This window comes from Falco cherrug, chromosome 9, assembly GCF_023634085.1.
Source record: "Falco cherrug isolate bFalChe1 chromosome 9, bFalChe1.pri, whole genome shotgun sequence".
Taxonomy (NCBI): domain Eukaryota; kingdom Metazoa; phylum Chordata; class Aves; order Falconiformes; family Falconidae; genus Falco; species Falco cherrug.
This window is the reverse complement of record NC_073705.1, coordinates 3,399,664-3,417,985: the sequence shown is the minus strand read 5'-3', so window position 1 is coordinate 3,417,985 and position 18,322 is coordinate 3,399,664. Positions and strand designations below refer to the sequence as shown.

The following is an 18,322-nucleotide window of genomic DNA, read 5'->3' as shown; positions in this document are numbered from 1 at the left end:
TGGAGGTTAGAGGTTTCTTTTCATGTGGCTTGTATATAAACCTAGCGATGTGTAGAAAAACAGATCTGGGTAAATTAGGGTTGCTGTTCTAAAATGTACTGTGCTATATAGTTGAGCGATTTGCATTTCTTTTTACAGATAAATGTATCAGACCATGTGATGCTGATTGTGTTGGCTCGTAGTGAAAATACATACGATGTCTTGAAAAGCATATGCTAGTTTTCTGACTTATTTTATTTGGTGCATATTACAGATGCATCTATGGTGTATTAAATTTAAATACAGACTATATTTAAGAGCATCGAAAGTAAAGGGAATACAGACAGTGACAATTCTTAAAGTATCGCTCAAGGGATTTTTTCTGGGCTGCTCAGGGAGCTCTGAACGTAGTAATAGCTGCTAACAAGTGTTGCGGTTCCCATTATGCCTGGGGTTTAGAAATTACTTTCCCTCTACCTTTGCTGCTGCTGAAGATGCCTGAGTTCCATTTTGCTGTATGTTAAATGTGTGGAATTTTGCTTTATACCAGGGATAGCCAGTTCCTTAATGCATCCTGAATGTATGGAGTCAGCATAGTTGGGTCCAGGCGGCGTGGAGCAGGTGCTGCCTGAAGGCAGCTGCAGTGCTGTTGTCCCGGGAGCAGAGCTGAGCTCTCCCGTGTTCTCAGGGTGTGAGCAGGCTGTGTGCAGGGCCAGCTCTGCTCTCTCTGACTCTGCTAATCTGCAGCTTACATGCACACTTATGTTTCATACCCCAGTTTCTTTGGGCAGCTTAGTCAGCATATGCTGTTCTCCAGCTGGAATATTCTCACGCTGTATCCCTTCTCCTGTCTTTTTACCTGGCCTAATGAATTGATTAATGTGCTGCATCTTGTAAGTTGCCAGGATCACATGAAAATGTTAGTTGACTCTTGGCTCATGTATTGATGTAGTATGTTGTTACTTACTACTTTCACCTTTTGTGGGGAGAAGTTGTCTAACACCTAGATTCTGGAGAGCTTGGCAATAGCTTTTTAAACCAAAGACATTGTACCTCACCAGTTCCATTGAAATGTTTCTTCTTACAGGAAGGCGATGGATAAAGCAGATGTTCATTGGAGCCTTCCTTATTCCAGCAATGGTGTGTGGAACTGCCTTCTTCATTAACTTCATAGCCATCTATTATCATGCTTCAAGAGCTATACCCTTTGGAACCATGGTGAGTCGTTTTACTGGAGAACTTAAACACCACTGTAGGCACAGGAAACTGCGTTTTAGTCTAAATACAATTGTGAATCATAGTGTTAGCTTCCTAGTTAGATATGTATTCTGGGAGGGGTCTAAGGTGCTTCAAGTATAACTCATTTTAAGCAACAGCTGGTGGATGCCAACAACGGTCTTCTCTCTGCTTGAAATGACACTTCTGCTTTGTGTTTAAGCTTACTGTTAAAATGACATGAGAAGTTAGCAACTTGAATCTTCTTCTGGATGGCCAATGCAAACTGGTTATAAGCTAAAATGCAATATAAAGAGATCCCAAATGAAAACTACTTCCTAATCATTGCAGTCAAGCAGAAAAAATGGAAATAAAAGATCAAGCAACAATATGAGATGAGACATCCTGAGGACGTCTGGCTTTATGAAAATGAATCACTGTTTTTGCTTTGTGAACTGGTATTTAGTATCTAGTTATAGTCTTGTGTCTGGGTATTAACTGTGTCACTTGAGAAACAATGCTGGTTGGATTACTTTCTCATTTAATCATGATGACTTTTCTTGTTTCTTGTGGCTTTTGTCAGCATTTTGTTTGTTGTTACGGCCCTTTCAAGCAACCTCAAATAACCCTGTGAATACAATGTAAGAAATAATCACTTGGCATTTTGGCAGAATTTCTGTTTAAGCTTGCAAGGGGAATTACTTGAGGGCAAATTTTTTAAAATATGCACCATAAAATTGCTTTTCCTAATTTCGTGCCGTAGCACTGTTAACTTAAAAAAACATCTTAATACCGGAAGGCTTGTTTTCTTTCAATATCTGTAGCAAATCCTGGGATTTACCATTTTATAGCTTCCTTCTTTGCGTATCAGTTTTTGTTAAATGTTAAATTGTTCAGTCTATTCAGACATGTTTGAGTAGCCTTGGATTTATTCTTAGTCTAAATCTACCAAGAAATGAAGCTTAGTATCACAAGTTCTGCCTTATATATTGTATTGTTTGGGATATAATCAAATTCAGTATGTGACTGAAGATACTTCTTAAGAACACATTTTTACTGAATCAATGTGATAGAAATCATAAATGGTAATAAAAAGAGAGACAGTTTTCAGTTTCAGGCAAAGGCTTTTAGTAGTTTCTGACTGATGGAGGAGTCATTACTTTCAATGTATGTTGCTAGTTCTCATCACCTCCTTATCAGCAGCGTTTTCAATGCATGCACAAATACCAACTTTTTACATTAAATTCGTTGTTATAAAACTGCTAAATATGATATCAAGCTGAATGTGTTTGCTTAATTTTTCTGGTTTTCTTCTTCAAGACATTAGACTGAAATTCTGCGTATGGATATGTTTGTATTAGTCAGTCAGTGCCCCAAAGGAATATTGTATTGCTTTTTCTTCCCTAAGCTAGCAGCCCTATACAGTACTGTCATAAAAATTTACAACGTTGATCTTTGATATGTGCAAAGAGGCTCTGTTTTACTGCTGAGCAAGCATTTATGATATCACATTTCTCGCTTGTATTCCCCTTCGGAGGTCAGAAATGCTGAAGGAAGGGAATTCCACCTGTGCTGAAGTTTCTTGTAAATCTGCTCAACTTGTATTTGAAGATCGTGGAAACATGTACATTTAAAAGCAAATGGGAATATAAATCTTCAGGGGTCACTTAATCAGGATGTTAGCACTCTTTATACACAGTGATTTTAATGATCTCAAGGTTTTATGAAAGTGTTTGAATCATTATGACTGTGGCAATAAAACTTCAGTGGAGTTAGCAGATTTTTAGTAGGAGCAGGTTATGAATTGGAAACTTCATCAGAATAAGCAACGCTCCAATGACTTCAGATCAACTAATGAAGCTGGTTTGTAGAGGAAATGAAAATTGTTTGAAATTACCATGTTATGCTTCAGGTTGAAGTCCCCGGGAAGCCTTTCTGGCTTTATGGGTAAGATACCTTTGTGTTTTTCCACCTTGGTTTTCAGTGTAGAGAAGCTTCCAGAATTCTCTAGTGCAAACTTGCTGCTGCTGCTTTATTGGGGAAATAAAACCTCTACCATCTAAATGTACTAGAACACAGATATTACTTCCTTTACCCTGGCATGCCTTGAAACCACCCTCCTTGATTTAAATCACTGGCAAGAATTACCACCTCTTCTTGACTACTCTAAATAAAGAAAAAGCAGATTCAGAGTCACTGAAAAGAAGTCTCTCAGCTAAAAGGTCGCTCAGAGACGATGCTTGAATGTGACATCCTGTGCTTTGCCCGTTTGGCATTGCTGCTTCCCAGTGTCCCGCTAGGTAGTCTCCTCTTTCTGATGTAATTCCTTCCTCCGGGCAGGTTTTTCTATGGAATGTAGGCAAGGGCAGCTGATAGTGCCAGAGCTAAGACATCTGAGCTAACGCACAGTTGGTGCCTCTTTCATCTACCTGGGTGTCTGCTTTTCTGCACTTTGTCTTGAAATGCTCAAATGGATTGGTCTCCTCAGGACCTTCATACAACTCACTGTCACTTCAAAGCTTCGCTCCCCTTGTATAACTCATTCACGATGTCTGGGATCTCCTCGAAGATGTGGCAGGGACTGGGAAGATCCAAAGCTTGTTTCTGAAACCAGCCTTCACTCTTGGGACTGAGTCTTTGGCCCTTTGGGTATACATGCAAGCCACCTCACCGACACTGTGACAAACCTTCTGTAGTGAAGTACACCGTGAGGCTGAACAAAGGCTTATGCTTTCCCCTGGGATATCTTTCAGCTGCCCTTCCCATCAAAACGCAACAAAGTATGTGACAGATTTTATTCAAATGTGAGAGCTTTTTAAAACTTAATGGTTTAAAGCTTTCAACTCCCTAAGCATCTTAAGGAGATACAGAAGTCTGGGGTTTTTTTCTCTCATCTCTTTACTTTTATAGAAATGCAGTGGGTACTATTAAATTCTTTGTTCTTTTGGAGCCCATATTTGATCTTTTTGGGTAATTTGTTTATTATATCCTGTTACTGGTGAACATAGAGGAGTTCTGAAGGTGTTGTACACCTTGGCTTACATTCTGTTGATGTTTGTTTGTCTTTTCAGCATATTTATCAATCATCTTAGTATTTTGTTGTGTTAGAATTATGTGCAGAAAATGGAGCATGGAGCAATCAATAAGAATTTTAAATAATGGCAAGTGACCTATCCATATATGTTTGAGGAGCATGGTGATAGTTCTGTGCAGAAATAATTTACTAAGTAATGCAGAATTTCTATGGGATGCAGCAGGATCTAATTTCAAGGGACCATCTTAATTCTGGGATTTCCTAAGTTGTGACTGCTTGCATTGTTCTGTGTCACAATATATAATTTAAAGATTTCCATTAAGGCTGCTATGACTGATGTAACATTCTGACTGCAGAATCCATGCAGCTACTATTAAACTGTTTAAGATGTACCATTTTTTTTTTTTGTTTTGAGCACTAGGTTCCTGTGCGGCTAACGTTTCCATTATGCATTTTTAATGATTTAATTAAATAAGGTTGCACACACTGAATTTCTCTTGGGATTGTGACCCTAGTGTTTGCATATTTTATACCTTGTTTAAACTAGAAAAAAGTGTTTCCTCCAACAGATAGCTTAATCCAGGCTGCAGCCATCCCTGACAGCTTTAATTTGATGTGAGTATTGGCTGCCACTGAAGGAGGAGGATCTGGTAGTGCCAAAGGTTTTCATGCCTTGAACTAGAAAAGGAAATACACCTGGCTAAAAATAAAAAAAATCTAGTTAAATATATATTCAGCTGTGTGCTTTCTTAGATTGCTTGGAAGTGACTGTGGAACCCTTGGTCAAAACCCTCATTTTTGCTGAAAATAGCCTAAATTTTCAGCAGTTCACTTGATCACCCAAAGCAGTACCCTAGATTAACTACTTAGTTGCAATCAATTGAATAACACTTTATTTTGAAGCCTTCTATTCTTTTCTTGTTCTTTATAATGTTTGGCCTGATGATGTGCAGGAAAGTGTCACTGTACAGATTCGGTAACCTCTCTGCAGGGGGGAGAGCCTCATGACTGAGTGTGCAGTTTTGGTAGCTGACAGGAAAGATCAAGCTGCTGCTTTGACAGTTAATTTTTATTGCTTTTCTCCCTTGTGCATTAAGCAGTCAAGGCACCATAGCCTGCCAGTAGCTGTTCAATATTAGATATGCTCATAAAAATTTTAATTATCACCTTTGAATGAAGTTTAATCTACAGTTGTCAGAAAATATGAAACACATGGCACTAGAACATAAATTATATCCCTCTTGACAATGTTTCCTTTCAAATAAGGAAAACTGAATTCTACACGTTCAGTCAAGGGCAGTGGAATATTTTTTTCCCATCAAAACAAACCAGAAAGGGGTTGGAAAGAGTGCAGTCTTGGTGAGGTTGACAGTCTCTTCTGCGGCAACTAAAACCCACAAACTAAATCAGATGCTCATGTATAAATAAGATATTTTGTATAACAAAAATGCAACGGTCAAAATGAAATAGGTATGATTTAATGTACTGGCTTGGTAGCAAAACTTGTAATTTGTCGTCAGTAATACGGATGATGGAGAATGTGTGCTTGTTTGCTTGATTGAAAACTGGGTTTATAGGTGTAGTAATCTGCCTGTTTGTATAATTTGTGTTTTCTGAAGTGGTGCCTAAAACTGTTTTCTGAATTTCTCTTGGTTGATGCTACAGTAATACTTACAAGGCTCACCAAGACCTAACTTTCTTATCTCAGCCTGCCACGCAACAGCTGTTACAAGGGCTTGGGATTTGTAGTACGTCACCAGTAACCTCTGTAGGGCGGTGCTTCTGTAGGAGGGCAGAGCACATACCTGTGTTGATCCTGCCTTCGTTACCTCTTGGCATTTGTGATGGTGAAATGGAGGCCAGTAGGTGCCTAAGCTGCTTTCACCATTATGATCTCATTCTCTGAAACATTTGAGGCAGAAAACTCGTAACTTCATCCCTTTTTCAGTTAAGACGCTTGTGTACCCCAGTGCCCTGTGTTTGCTTCATTTTGGGTTTAAACTCTAGGTTTAGATCATCACTGCCCTTGCCATCAGCGGCGCCAGGCACTACCTGTTCAGCTTGGGAGGGAGGCAGTGTCTTCACCTCACCTCAGAACTGAAATTTAAGAACATGCCTGAAGAGGCAGAAGCTGGAAAAGCTGATTAATCTTTAGTCATCTCTCACAGCCAGAGTAGGCTATTACTGCCAAGAATGAAGAAAGCTATTTGCAGCAAACATCAGTCCAAGCAGGCAGACTACCTTGGAGTCAGCCAGCAAGTGAAAGCAAGACAGAAGATTCTGCTGAAGTCAGCACAGTGTGTGCTGGTTCTAACCAGTACCAGTTGTGTTGGTCACCCTACTAATAAGACCATCAGGTTGGCGTCACCAGGGTGAGGTTATCTCAGAAGGCAGAACAGAACAGTTTTACCAGCTTGGGCAGCTTATCAGATCCAGGTGGAAGTGGGAGGCGTTCCTGAGCCTGCACTATGGTCCATCCTTGCTTGCTTAGTTGGGCCTCCTTTGCACTGCAGAATCATCTCAGGTAGCTTTTAGACTCCTGAATAGCTCCAGGAAAAAACAAAAAAAATGTACTTCAATACAGCTGTCCTCAGCATAGCATTAAGACAGTTTGTTTAACAAAATGTTGACTTTACCTAACGCTGCTTACTAGATCTCACTGAAGAAGCTAGCTGTTCTGTCTGAGATCAGTTCAGTTTTCAGCCAGGTGGTTAATAGAATGGAAGATGTTGCACCGTTATCAGTCATGCTTTGACTGATCTGGTAATGAAACCACTCAGATTTTCTGACAGATGCTGATTACAAGTGTACTGCGGACAGGTTGGCAGTGCTTACTGATGCCATTATTCAAGGAATCTGGGCTGTCTCAGATTGTTACATGCAGATAAAACTTCTAGATTTCAAAGCTGCTGCTGAGTCAGTCTCATAACATAACAGCCAAGCCCTGCTGGAACAAGTTGGGCCTTTTCCTTGCCCACCTGATTTGAAGTCATTCAGCTGTTGGTTGGTGTCACTAGAACTGAAATGCTACTGACTGCCTTTTTTCATCTAGGAGTTTGCCAGCTAGTTAGTAATTAGGCCTGAATGGCTTTTTCTTGGTTCCTTGCCCAAGGTTGTATGATTTCCCTGTGGATTCCCTATGGTAGATGTGTTTTGCAAGATGGACAATTAGAGGCTACTGAGCTTTGTTCCAGGTGAGCTTGGAACCCCAGGCTGTTCCTGGACAGTGTCTGCAGTAAAGCAGTGCATTCTCTTCCTACTATTATCCCCAGTTAGGGGTTGTTTCCAAGCTCAAGAAATGAAGCTACATCTTGATAACTGTACCATAAAAGACAGTGTGGCTGGATGAGCAGCACAGATGCCCTGTCACACTGCCAGTGCGAGCGTTCTGCCTCAGCCAGGTTTGAAACCCATCTGCCGGAGCACCACAAGGCATGGTGGACAGGGACCACCCAGCAGACTGGGAGGTCCTTGCCAGGCAAAAGGCAGAGCAAGCTCTTCTTGCAAATGGCAATGGTTTCAGTATGGTCAGCTTGGAAATTCTTTGCATCCTGTCCAGGCCTTCATTCTTGAACATCTCAAGATGTTCCTATACCTCAAACAAGCTGGGGCTTTTTGGTCAGGATCTTAGTAAAAGTAGCACTCAAGATTATGTTCTTTGATGCTTCTGATGCTTTTTGACATTTTTCTCTGAAAATTCTCATCTGCTCATTCTTTCAGACTGAGCAGTTTTCAAGGGCAGAACCTGCATCCATTAAGTGAGTTAGCTGTATCATTCTCCTATACTTTATTCTTAGGCAACCTCAGTGTCCTACCTAAGATGCTATGCTTGCTTACCTGTGGTTTTTTTTAAGTAATGGAAGAAGGCAAATGGGAGATACTAAATATGTAAGGTGTAAAATCTGCTTTATTATTGGCAAGTGTAAACACTACTTAGCTTTTCCTTATTTACCACTGAATCTTTATAATTTAGTGGCTCGTGATGTAATTCTTTAATAACATCTCCTCAAAGATACACAGAGCAGTCTGGACAGTGCTTCTGGACCGCCTGTTTGGTGCGCCCCTTCTGTGAAGCATGAAGGCTTGCTCCATGTAGCCCCAGGCATTTTACCTCTGGCCAAACGGACCCCCATTCCATGTACATCTGGCCTAGGCTAGTGCTGGTCTACAAGTCGGTAACGGAGGGATAACCCACTGTCTTTTGTCAATGTTGCCTGGAACTGATGTAATTAACTTAATGCTAAGTCTGCGTTGAGCTTACATAGTGCAGTTCCTCATCTCACGAAGCCTAGCAGTTCTGGCTTTTCAGCTGCCTTGCAGTAGATTTCTGTAGATACAGCATATGTGAACAGCCTTTATTTATCCTGAATAACTGCTTCTTAAATGTCGAATATAGCTTCCTTGCTCAGGAGGCACCAGGGTGTACACAGAGTCTCAGGCAACAGTGCTTTTAAAAGTCAGTATTTTCATTTGTTTGCATAGAGAAGGTCACAGGGTCAGTATTCAGAACTGTGGTTATTGCATTACAGGCAACTGTTCTGTCTTTAATTATCAATATCAAAAAGTTAAACCATGTAATGCTAATTAATTTGGTGCTAAAGAGTTCCAAGTAGAGAATGTCTTGCTAAACACTTCAAATGTTCCTGTTTTGGAAGATAAAAATATGTTGCCTTCAAGGAACAGCAAAATTTAGAGCTACATACATATACTGGAAAAAAAAGATGATTCAAGGTAAAGTTTTAGGGAGGCTGTTCCATTGGAAAGAGCTGGAACATTGACTTGACTTTGCTGCATTATGCATAAACCTAATCTCTGTATGTAAGTAGGGCCCTTGTGCTTCTGAACTGTGTACCTGTGCCTACCAGTCATCAGTTGTGTCTTTGGCAGTCTGTATTCTTAATTACCTGGTCGGTGGAAAGTGGAGAAAATTGAACCCAAAATTTTGATCGGTAGCATTCTGGCTGTTCTGGCTTTGCAGTTCTTGTTTGGGTTTCTTTTTTGGATTGGATTAAAAATTTTGCACCCAGCAGTTGTAATTTTGTGTAGAACTACAGCTAGGCGTTCACTTCTAGGAACAGCATACTCTGTAAAAGTTTAAGAGAAGCTGATGAAATTTTCCATGGTGAAGTACCATGAATATTTCAATTTCTTTCCTATGCAATGTACTGAGCTATAATAATTATTAGATGAAAACAGTAAAAAGAAATCTGTAGTGGTTCTCGTCTCTCAACTGACGCAAGAAATATAAGTCATAATGTTTATTAGGAAGTTTCTTGGGAAATACATACTTCCATTTGATAAAATAGAGGTATGTTAACTAATGCTTAATAACTAGGATTATGATTCTACAGCAATACCTACTAAGGACTGATACATACTGAGTGGGTTGTTATCTTCTTTTGTCATCCTATACCTGTTTGGTTTTTTTAATTACTATTTTATCTTTTGCTTACAGGTGGCAGTGTGCTGTATCTGTTTCTTTGTCATTCTTCCATTGAACCTTGTTGGTACGATTCTTGGCCGAAATCTGTCAGGACAGCCTAATTTTCCATGTCGTGTCAATGCAGTGCCTCGTCCCATACCAGAGAAAAAATGGTAAAGACAAGCATGAATGTTAACTAGAATGTTAACTTCAGTACATTTAAAATGACTTTTCAGGTGTGATCATTAAAGGTTTTTCTGGAATAACTTTATTTAAATGGAATTGTGCCTAGAAGAACAGCTGTACTGACATTTCATTAATGTGATTTTTGTGATGAATTAAAATACCGTGGTTAATAGTTGTAGCAGATTTTACTCCTGTATCACTGATTCACATTTCGCCTGAAATGTTCTTTAGTCTCTTATGTAAAAGGGATGGTCCCAACACAGTTCTTGTATAGGAATCTGGAAACAAAACAATTCCTCTTTAGTTAATGCCTCTTACAGATTTAGGATTGAATGTGCCTTGGAGGCAGAACTACTCTGGTTAATGGTCTCCTAGTACAAGCTGCGATGTATTTGCAGGGTGATGGTGGAGAGAAGCTTGCAGTGCTGTTCCCAATTCTGTGCTTTTGTTGATGGCGCAGAGCCTAAAATATTCCAGGTATATGGTTTGAATTGCGAATGAGCATTTATTATTTTTGAAGTGAATGTAGAAGGGTGCCTAGCTTAGACTTAGGTTTTTGGAAAATCATGAATGCAGTCACTTTTTCCTATTAATTTAATTCTGAGATGGAAGCAGCAAGCTATGGAAATGAAAATATTCTCAGAGGATTTTTTTTTAATAGATTTTTCTTGCTTTCCCTGTTCAGAGGAATGGAACTAAGTGAACGGGGCACTGAATCGTGTACACCCGTGATATCCAGGAAGTGCTGCACACTTACTGTCTTGTTAGTGGTGGGTTGTGCAATTCAGATGCTAGGATTTGATTTATATTGTGACCTGTATCTTGGGAATCTGATGGATTTTTCTGGATCAGCATGACAGCTAGAAAGAAATAAGATACTTCGCTTGAAGGTGATGAAATTGCACGCTGTCAACTTAGACAAGTCTGCCTATAAATAATAAAAGAAGCTGCAAATTAAATCACTGGTTACTAGCTAGATTCAGCATCGTTGCAAGTACTACACAGAGGTCACCTTTAGTAAGTGACAGAATCATCTACAGGTAGCTGGCCGAGATTCCATTTTTGGCCATACGCTGATGACTCAGTATAGCGTTAAAAATAAATACTGGTTCTTAATTCTATAACCGTTACCCTGCAAAACTTTCTTTGCACTCTTTGCTGTGTTTGTAGCCCCCAGCAGCACTGAGTTTTCACTGCCTGCATTCAAGGCTAGTGGATGTTACGGGCTCGATTGCCTGGGCCCTTTTTGGGCAAGAGAGCTTCTTTCTGTAGCCTGTAAGGCTGGTTAGATGCCTGCCCTTATGCCTGCAGGTGATAGACATGAGCCTTACGGTTTGTTTCAGCTTTCCCCAAGAATAACTGCTCCTTGTGTCCGTACACATGATGTCTTTGGGGGAATCTTCTTTGGGATATGCTGGTATGAGACAGAAGTGCTCTTGTTGGCATGCCTTTTAAATAATTTTCTGTGCTATGTTAATTATCTGTGTCTTCACATGCTTATAAATGAAAGATTAACATTGTCCCTAAACTAATCTCAATATCTTCCAGGTTCATGGAACCAGCTGTTATTGTTTGCCTAGGTGGAATCCTCCCTTTTGGATCCATTTTTATTGAAATGTGAGTATGTCAGCTGTTTGCCAGTTTGATTAAAAATTATAGTAGTTTAAGTTCAATTACAGTATCACCTGCATATCTTGCTTACTTTCTTCAGGTATTTCATTTTTACTTCATTCTGGGCTTACAAGATCTACTATGTTTATGGCTTTATGATGCTGGTTCTGGTTATCCTCTGCATTGTGACAGTTTGTGTGACTATCGTTTGTACTTATTTCCTGCTAAATGCAGAGGATTACAGGTGGTAAGTATTGCGTTATTTGCATAGTTAACCAGATTGTGAGAGTTTCATAGAAAAGTAATGTTTCTTCAGTCTAGATGGGTCTTTTCAAAGTGTCCATGTCCAGATTTTAGCTGTAGGGAATGAAAACATTTACTGGATCTTTTTTGTACAGGAGCTTTCTGTGTGTATGTGCATCTGTGTATGCATCTGTGTATGTATAGAGAAAAGTATGTCAAGGCTTGCAGGAGTATGAAGAAGGATCATCACTTGGTATCAGTGGTAGCTGTTGCCGTAGAAACTTCTGTCAGTTTTATAGCAGACAACATGTAGATTTTGTTAAATAAGCCTGTAGAACCAGTACTTATTTGTACACATTCAGGGTCAGGTTTCAGCATATTCTGCATCTTGGGAAGCCTTTTGGTTAGATACGTGATGGATGTGTGTGCTTACTTTCAGGCAATGGACAAGCTTTCTTTCTGCGGCATCAACTGCGATTTATGTTTACATGTACTCCTTTTACTACTACTTTTTCAAGACAAAGTAAGTGGTAATTTGGCGGTAGTTTTCCTGTTTGAATATCAGATTACTGTATTGCCAAACAAGTTTATTGATAAAAACTGGGGAAAATACCTAACATAAATGCCTGTCTGTCTTTTTCAGGATGTATGGCTTGTTTCAAACATCATTTTACTTTGGTTATATGGCAGTATTTAGCACAGCTTTGGGAATAATGTGTGGTAAGTTTCAAATGTATTGACAGTTTTCTATCAGCATTTTTCAGACTGTCAGGTTTCTGATTTTAGTTCTGTGGTTTTGGTGGTGGAGTGTGTATGCCTGCAAGATCTGGTCACAAAAGTTTTCAATCTTTAAAAAGAATCTCAGAGTTCTCTGTGTATACTTGATTCCTACCTAATACAGGAGATTTCTTTTCTGATGGGAAGATAATTCAGGTGCTTTGTAGAGATTTTTCACCCTCAGTGCAAGCTTGAAAGATTCATTGTTGGGCAAGAAATTCTGTAAAAGAAATTCTAAATTGAGTCCACACTATTGTTTTGTTTTGGAATTTTTACTGTTGCCCCAAGACAAGGAGCTAGGCACACCCATGGAGGCATCAGTGGTATCACAATACTGATGACACTACCATCTGTATCTTGTGGCATGTATGTATGAGGGTGACCAGGACAGAAAGGGCTGAAATGTCAGGGTAAAATTTGAGAAATAAGTATTGGAATATTCACAGGTGAGGAGAGCACAGGATGCTCCTGTGTGCGGCTGGATTTCATTGCTTTTTAAGATAGTGTTTTGACAGATGTTTAGAGAAAACGCCAGGGGTTTGGCATGGAGGTCATCTGATAAAGTCAAATACACTTGTTGATCTGTTAGCTTTATTTTTGTCCCTTGCTTAATGACTTTCTGAAAGTGCTACTTGGTTCTTTTGCACTTTTCTATGGTGGTGTTTCCTTTTTAGTGTGAGATTCTTATTTAATACTTTCTTTCTTAGCAGTGAATCAATAGTCCTATAGACTCCAGTGGAAGGAGTTCTTTGAGCTAGGTATTTGAGACACACGATGTCTTACGGGAACTTACCTTCTGTAAAGTATACATTTCCTGATATCCCAAGAGGGAGGGTAATTTCACAATGCTTTATAAAAAGGGGAGGGAAATAATCTCTTAACTGCTGAGTACCTGTCCCCTTTCGCTCTCATGCAATCTGATCTTGCTTCATCAGGTTCTTGGCATGGTACAAGACTTTCCTGCTGTTCTGGCAGTCTTGCAGCCGTTTTTTTTTCTTTAATAGGCTTATACTTTTCAGCTCTAATCTTTTTAAAGTGCTCAGGCTGGTATTGATTAAAATATCTGTGATGCAGAAGCCAAACTTGCCCACCAGTTTCTGTAATTAAAATGTTTTTTAAAACATGGAAAAGAAAGATTGTCAAATGCTTTCTTGTAATGGTAAGACACTACTTGATGGAATACTAGAGTAAAATTTGAACTTACTCAAAATCAGAAAATACATTAAACTTTATTTCTACAGCTCTATTGAGATTTCTTTTTGTCTTTTTAAGTGTGTTAGAAGAGAAGCTGTGAGATTCCTTTTTACTGCAAACTCCCCTTTTTTTTTTTGGGGGGGGGGGGGAAGATCCCCTGACAAAAAGCATTTGTGTAGGGAACTTGCTGCCATTGAGGTCTAACAAAGACATTTGTGTTAAAGAATTGTGCTACTGACTGTACATCTCCTGTGAAAAGTGTGTAGAGCTGCTGTGGAGGCTTGTGTGTATGAACGTGTTCAGTATCACACAGCTGGATATGAGACACACTAGTTAGGGTCCAAAGCAGTCGCAGGGAAACTCTCTGGAGGCTTATATCGTCCAGCTCTGGTTTTAGTGCCCCTGACAACGCCTAGTTGAACTCAGATCCCACATGTAGTGGGATGCTTTGATCCACAAAGTCTGCTGCCCTCTGCAGAGCATCTCAGTTTTGGGACTGGACCGTAGGGAGCCCATGAGAACTTCCAAACCTTTTGAGCTCCTCGTGTTTTCCTCTCGGTGACAGAAAAGATTAAAATGTACTTCCCAGCTCAGTGGATGGTTTAGGAGCTAGGTAGTGCAGAAGGACCTCCTACAATACCACACTTCAGCATCCAGATAAAGACTGTTAAGTATGGTTGAAGGGCTTCTTAAAAAAACCTCTGTGCTTATGACGTCACAGCTGTAGTGTTTATTGGCTTGAAGTAATAGGAATTAATCTTCTGTTTTATGATTGCTCTTTCTCACTATTCAAATTTTTCTCTGTTTAAAAGCTTGTTGTCCTGCTGAAATGTGCTTGCAGTCTATAAACCTATATAGGCCATGACCAAGTTATGAATATCATCTGAGACGGTGTTTAATAAATTAATAACATTATTCCCTTTAGTATGGACTTTTCTATTCAAATGAGCCAAGTATCCTGCATTTGTTTCAGGAGGACATCCTTTAGTTGTGATTGTTAGGGTTTTCCCTCTCCCTGCCCCATGTTTTATTCGGTGCCTGTGAAGTAACCATGAGGCTTAACCCCTGCCTTCGGTATTGGCCATTAGTGGCCTTCATGGATAGGGCTCCAGTGATTCAGAGTAGGTTATGATTTGTTTGTGGGGTTGAGAGCTTCTGGTCTCACGCAACTGCTGCTCTCCACTCCTCCCCCTCGCCTCCATCTCATGCACACGTTCTCTAGATCCCAAATGAAGCACAACTAATGCTTTGTTCTCCCAAATCTCTGTGATATCTGGAACCACATCACAAGAGAAACCCTCAAAGAACAAGTTCTGGAATGCATCTGGGTTTAGCAACTGAAGTGGGCGTTGGATCTGTTGGCAGTGCCTGCTTCAACAGGCAGAAAACAGGTGCCTAGTGCCATTACTTTGTCCATTTACCACATAAGGCAGAAGATGAGTTTCTTGACAGGCTACAGAAGAATCTGCATGTGCTCCTGTACGGCTCCAAGCTCACATCACCTGTGCACAGCCTGTGCTCAGGTCTGTCCGTACGTGGTACTGGCCACGCCTTGAACTGCCAAGGCCCCCTGCTGTGCCCTCAGCACGCTTTGTGTTTGCAAGCAGCAACCTGATCTTGCGTGTGCTCGGTTTGTTTTAATTGAGCTCTACTTTGTCCAGGTTGGTAACGCAAATCCCTCATTTACTGGCCAGTGGAATGGTTGTCATGATGTTTGTAGAGCTTGAAATGCTCTGCAGCACAGAGGCTGACTCCACAGGCTCTTTACCACTCCGGTAGCATTGGAACAGTGTGTCAGTTTTGCCTTGTGCAGGTTTCCAGGTTAGTTATGAATGCTGGACTTTTGAGGATCTAAAACCCAAAATTTTGTGTGGGTTTAATGGATGACCTCATGAATTATCCAATTAGTCCCCAGGATATAAAGAACTCTCCAGGTTCCAAATAAATTTGTGGTCAGCAATGCTAGCTGCAGGTCTGTACAGCCTGTAATTCCTAAAGGCAAAAAAACCTTCGTATTTTTACTGGAAGATGACTTTTAGGCAGAAAACTTGTAGTGTTGGTTAGGCTTTTGTATTTAACACAATTGTTCAAGTCTGGTGCATCCCAGATCACCGCTTTGTTCTGGGCTTTTCTGTATTGCTTCAGGGAAGAAAAAATACCTTTTCTGTTTAGAGTCCTTTCTTTATTGCACATCCAAACATTTGATATCAGGAGTTCTCTTCTCTGTAGTGAGCTACAGGCCCTGACTTCTCTCTCCTGCCCATATTTTGTGATGTGTTATTCTGGCAGTCTGACAGCAGTTGTCTCTAATTCTTGCTCGATTTTCAACTTCAATTGTAACCTGAGAATTAGCCAGACTGACTTCCACAAGGCAGACTTGCAATCACCTTGCTTGGAAGAGCTGAAGACACTCCCTGTAGACAGTAAGGCCGCAGTATTTACCGAGCCTGGCAAACCTGAGGTTCTGGGTTGGACCAGGCAGGTTGCTGAACCTCTCTCTGAGATGCAGTCTTGGTCCAGTGCATTTCTGTCATTTTTCTAGATGTCCTGAGTCCTGCAGTATTTTGGGTTCAGCACAGACTGTTGCCCCTATCAAAAACCCAGTGACCTGTTCTTTTGTTACTGCTGTGACAATGCATACTCTGCTCATGACTCTTACTAATTTGAAAACCATGGGTTGCAATTTCCTTTAACTACTAACTGCTACTAGTTTAATCTCTTTGTACAGACCTCCTTGGAGTTTAAGACTCCTGGGATGGGGATTATTATTTGTGCCTTGTGGGAAGGAAAAAGCCATCTGCCAATACAACACTCATCCAGAAGGCATGTAACTTATAATAAAATCCCGCCCTCCCATCCACCTTCCCTGCAGAGTGGGTGATTGTATGTTTTTTTACCCTCCATTCAGAAAAAGGGACCCGGTTATTGGCAGCAGTAGGGGGGCTGCTATATTTATCGAGGCCAAGTGAGCATGGCCTCTTGGTAAGATGGCTTAATGGATTTAGATTGCTAGACTAGGGGAGCTCTTGCCAGGCGTGCACTGGGAGCACGGATAATTAGAGATTGAGAACAAGTATTGCAGGTAAATAATTTTCTGTGTGCAGAATGCATCCTTTATGCGGCTTCTCTGTTTAAGCGTGTGTTATATTGCTGCCTTATTTTGATGATCAGCTCTAACATATTCAATGTTTTTGGTTTATTTTGCAGGAGCTATTGGTTACATGGGAACAAGTGCCTTTGTTCGTAAAATCTACACTAATGTGAAAATTGACTAAGGAAATAAGAAAATTGAACTATGGATCAGCTCCTGTTTTCATGGGGATGAACTTGCACAACATAAAGCGCGAGAAGAGATTGGGGTTTTAACACTGGGCACTATATAGGTCTCCATTTTGTGGATGGCTTAAAGTAACATCTATTTCATTGATCCTAGGTTCTTACTGACTGCTTTCTCCAACTGTTCACAGCAAATGCTTGGATTATATGCAGTAGGCATTACTACAGTACGTGGCTAATCTTCCCCAAAAAAACCCACAAAAAAACAAAAAACCTAGCTCATTAAAGATGAATAGGCTAGCTCTCTTCAGTGAAGAGGACAAACGGTTTATTTAAAGCATTTGTTCCATTCAATAAAAAGAGGGAAACTTGGCTGCTAAAACTACTTGATTAGTAGTCTTCCTGGTACTTAACATTTCTAAATTATGTAAAAATGCGGTTCCAGAAAGATTACTCTTCTGATTTTTACTGCCATTGCCAGGATAAGGAGGTATGTTTTATATTTTGACTCCAGGTGCTTTTTGGTTTATTTGCAATATCAACTATACCCTACACTCATTTGTTTAAAAAATAATTTAAAAATATATAAAAAACCCATATGCATGTAATATATCAGCTATTGTTCTAGTTGGACCAACTTCCCTTTATTTATCTTTAAAATAATATCCAGCTACATGTTAAATCCATCCAAAGAAAATACAGTCTAAAGACGGGATGTGTTCTCTGCAATGCAATTTACTGTACAGTTAGAAAGCAAAATGTTAAATGGGGAGGACTGTTTGGTTTTTTAATAAACACTTTGAAGTGTAGATTAAAACAAAACCCAACATTTTAACTGAATGTCTAAAGTGATTCTCCTTTTTTCCAAGTTAGTCTTGGTTTTTTGTTTTTTGGTTTTTTTTGTTTTTTTTTTCTTGGGGTTTTTTTTTTTTGGTTTGGGTTTGAATGAAGATTTTCCTTTAGACATTATACAAGGGGTAATAAGTGTATATAAACATTAAATAATGTAACTTAGGTGTAGATCCCAAATGTATTTGGATGTACAGATTTACTACAGAGTACTTTTCTGATGATTCGGTGTAAAAATGTGTGAATTTGGGTGGCTTTTTACATCTTGCCTGCCATTGCATGAAAAGTTGGGGTTTCTTCACAATGTGTGTATGTCATGCTTTTCTGTTCTATTTCCTTTCTCAAGCTCTTACAGGAATTAAATTTGTAATTTAGAACATTTTCATTTTTGTTAATCCTATCTGGACACTTGTGTAACATCAAAAAGCACCGTTGCTTTAGAGTGTTCAGAGAACTAAAATAAACTTTTCAGACAAAAATGTTCTGACTCTGAAAATAGATGAGTTTGCAACTGAAGATGTTTGAAAAGGCAATAC

General features: G+C 39.8%; 1 protein-coding gene across 1 annotated transcript in view; it reads left to right on the top strand.

Annotated features, from left to right (window-relative positions):
- TM9SF3 (transmembrane 9 superfamily member 3) overlaps positions 1–18,165 on the top strand; it is a 49,311-nt gene extending 31,146 nt beyond the window's left edge. The window contains exons 9-15 of the mRNA XM_055720589.1: positions 1,067–1,197; positions 9,684–9,823; positions 11,385–11,453; positions 11,548–11,694; positions 12,130–12,213; positions 12,334–12,410; positions 16,869–18,165. Of these exons, the coding sequence (XP_055576564.1) occupies positions 1,067–1,197; positions 9,684–9,823; positions 11,385–11,453; positions 11,548–11,694; positions 12,130–12,213; positions 12,334–12,410; positions 16,869–16,936 (716 nt within the window). The 3' untranslated portion in view covers positions 16,937–18,165. The remainder of the gene's footprint in view (positions 1–1,066; positions 1,198–9,683; positions 9,824–11,384; positions 11,454–11,547; positions 11,695–12,129; positions 12,214–12,333; positions 12,411–16,868) is intronic.
- Positions 18,166–18,322: the final 157 nt, after the last annotated feature.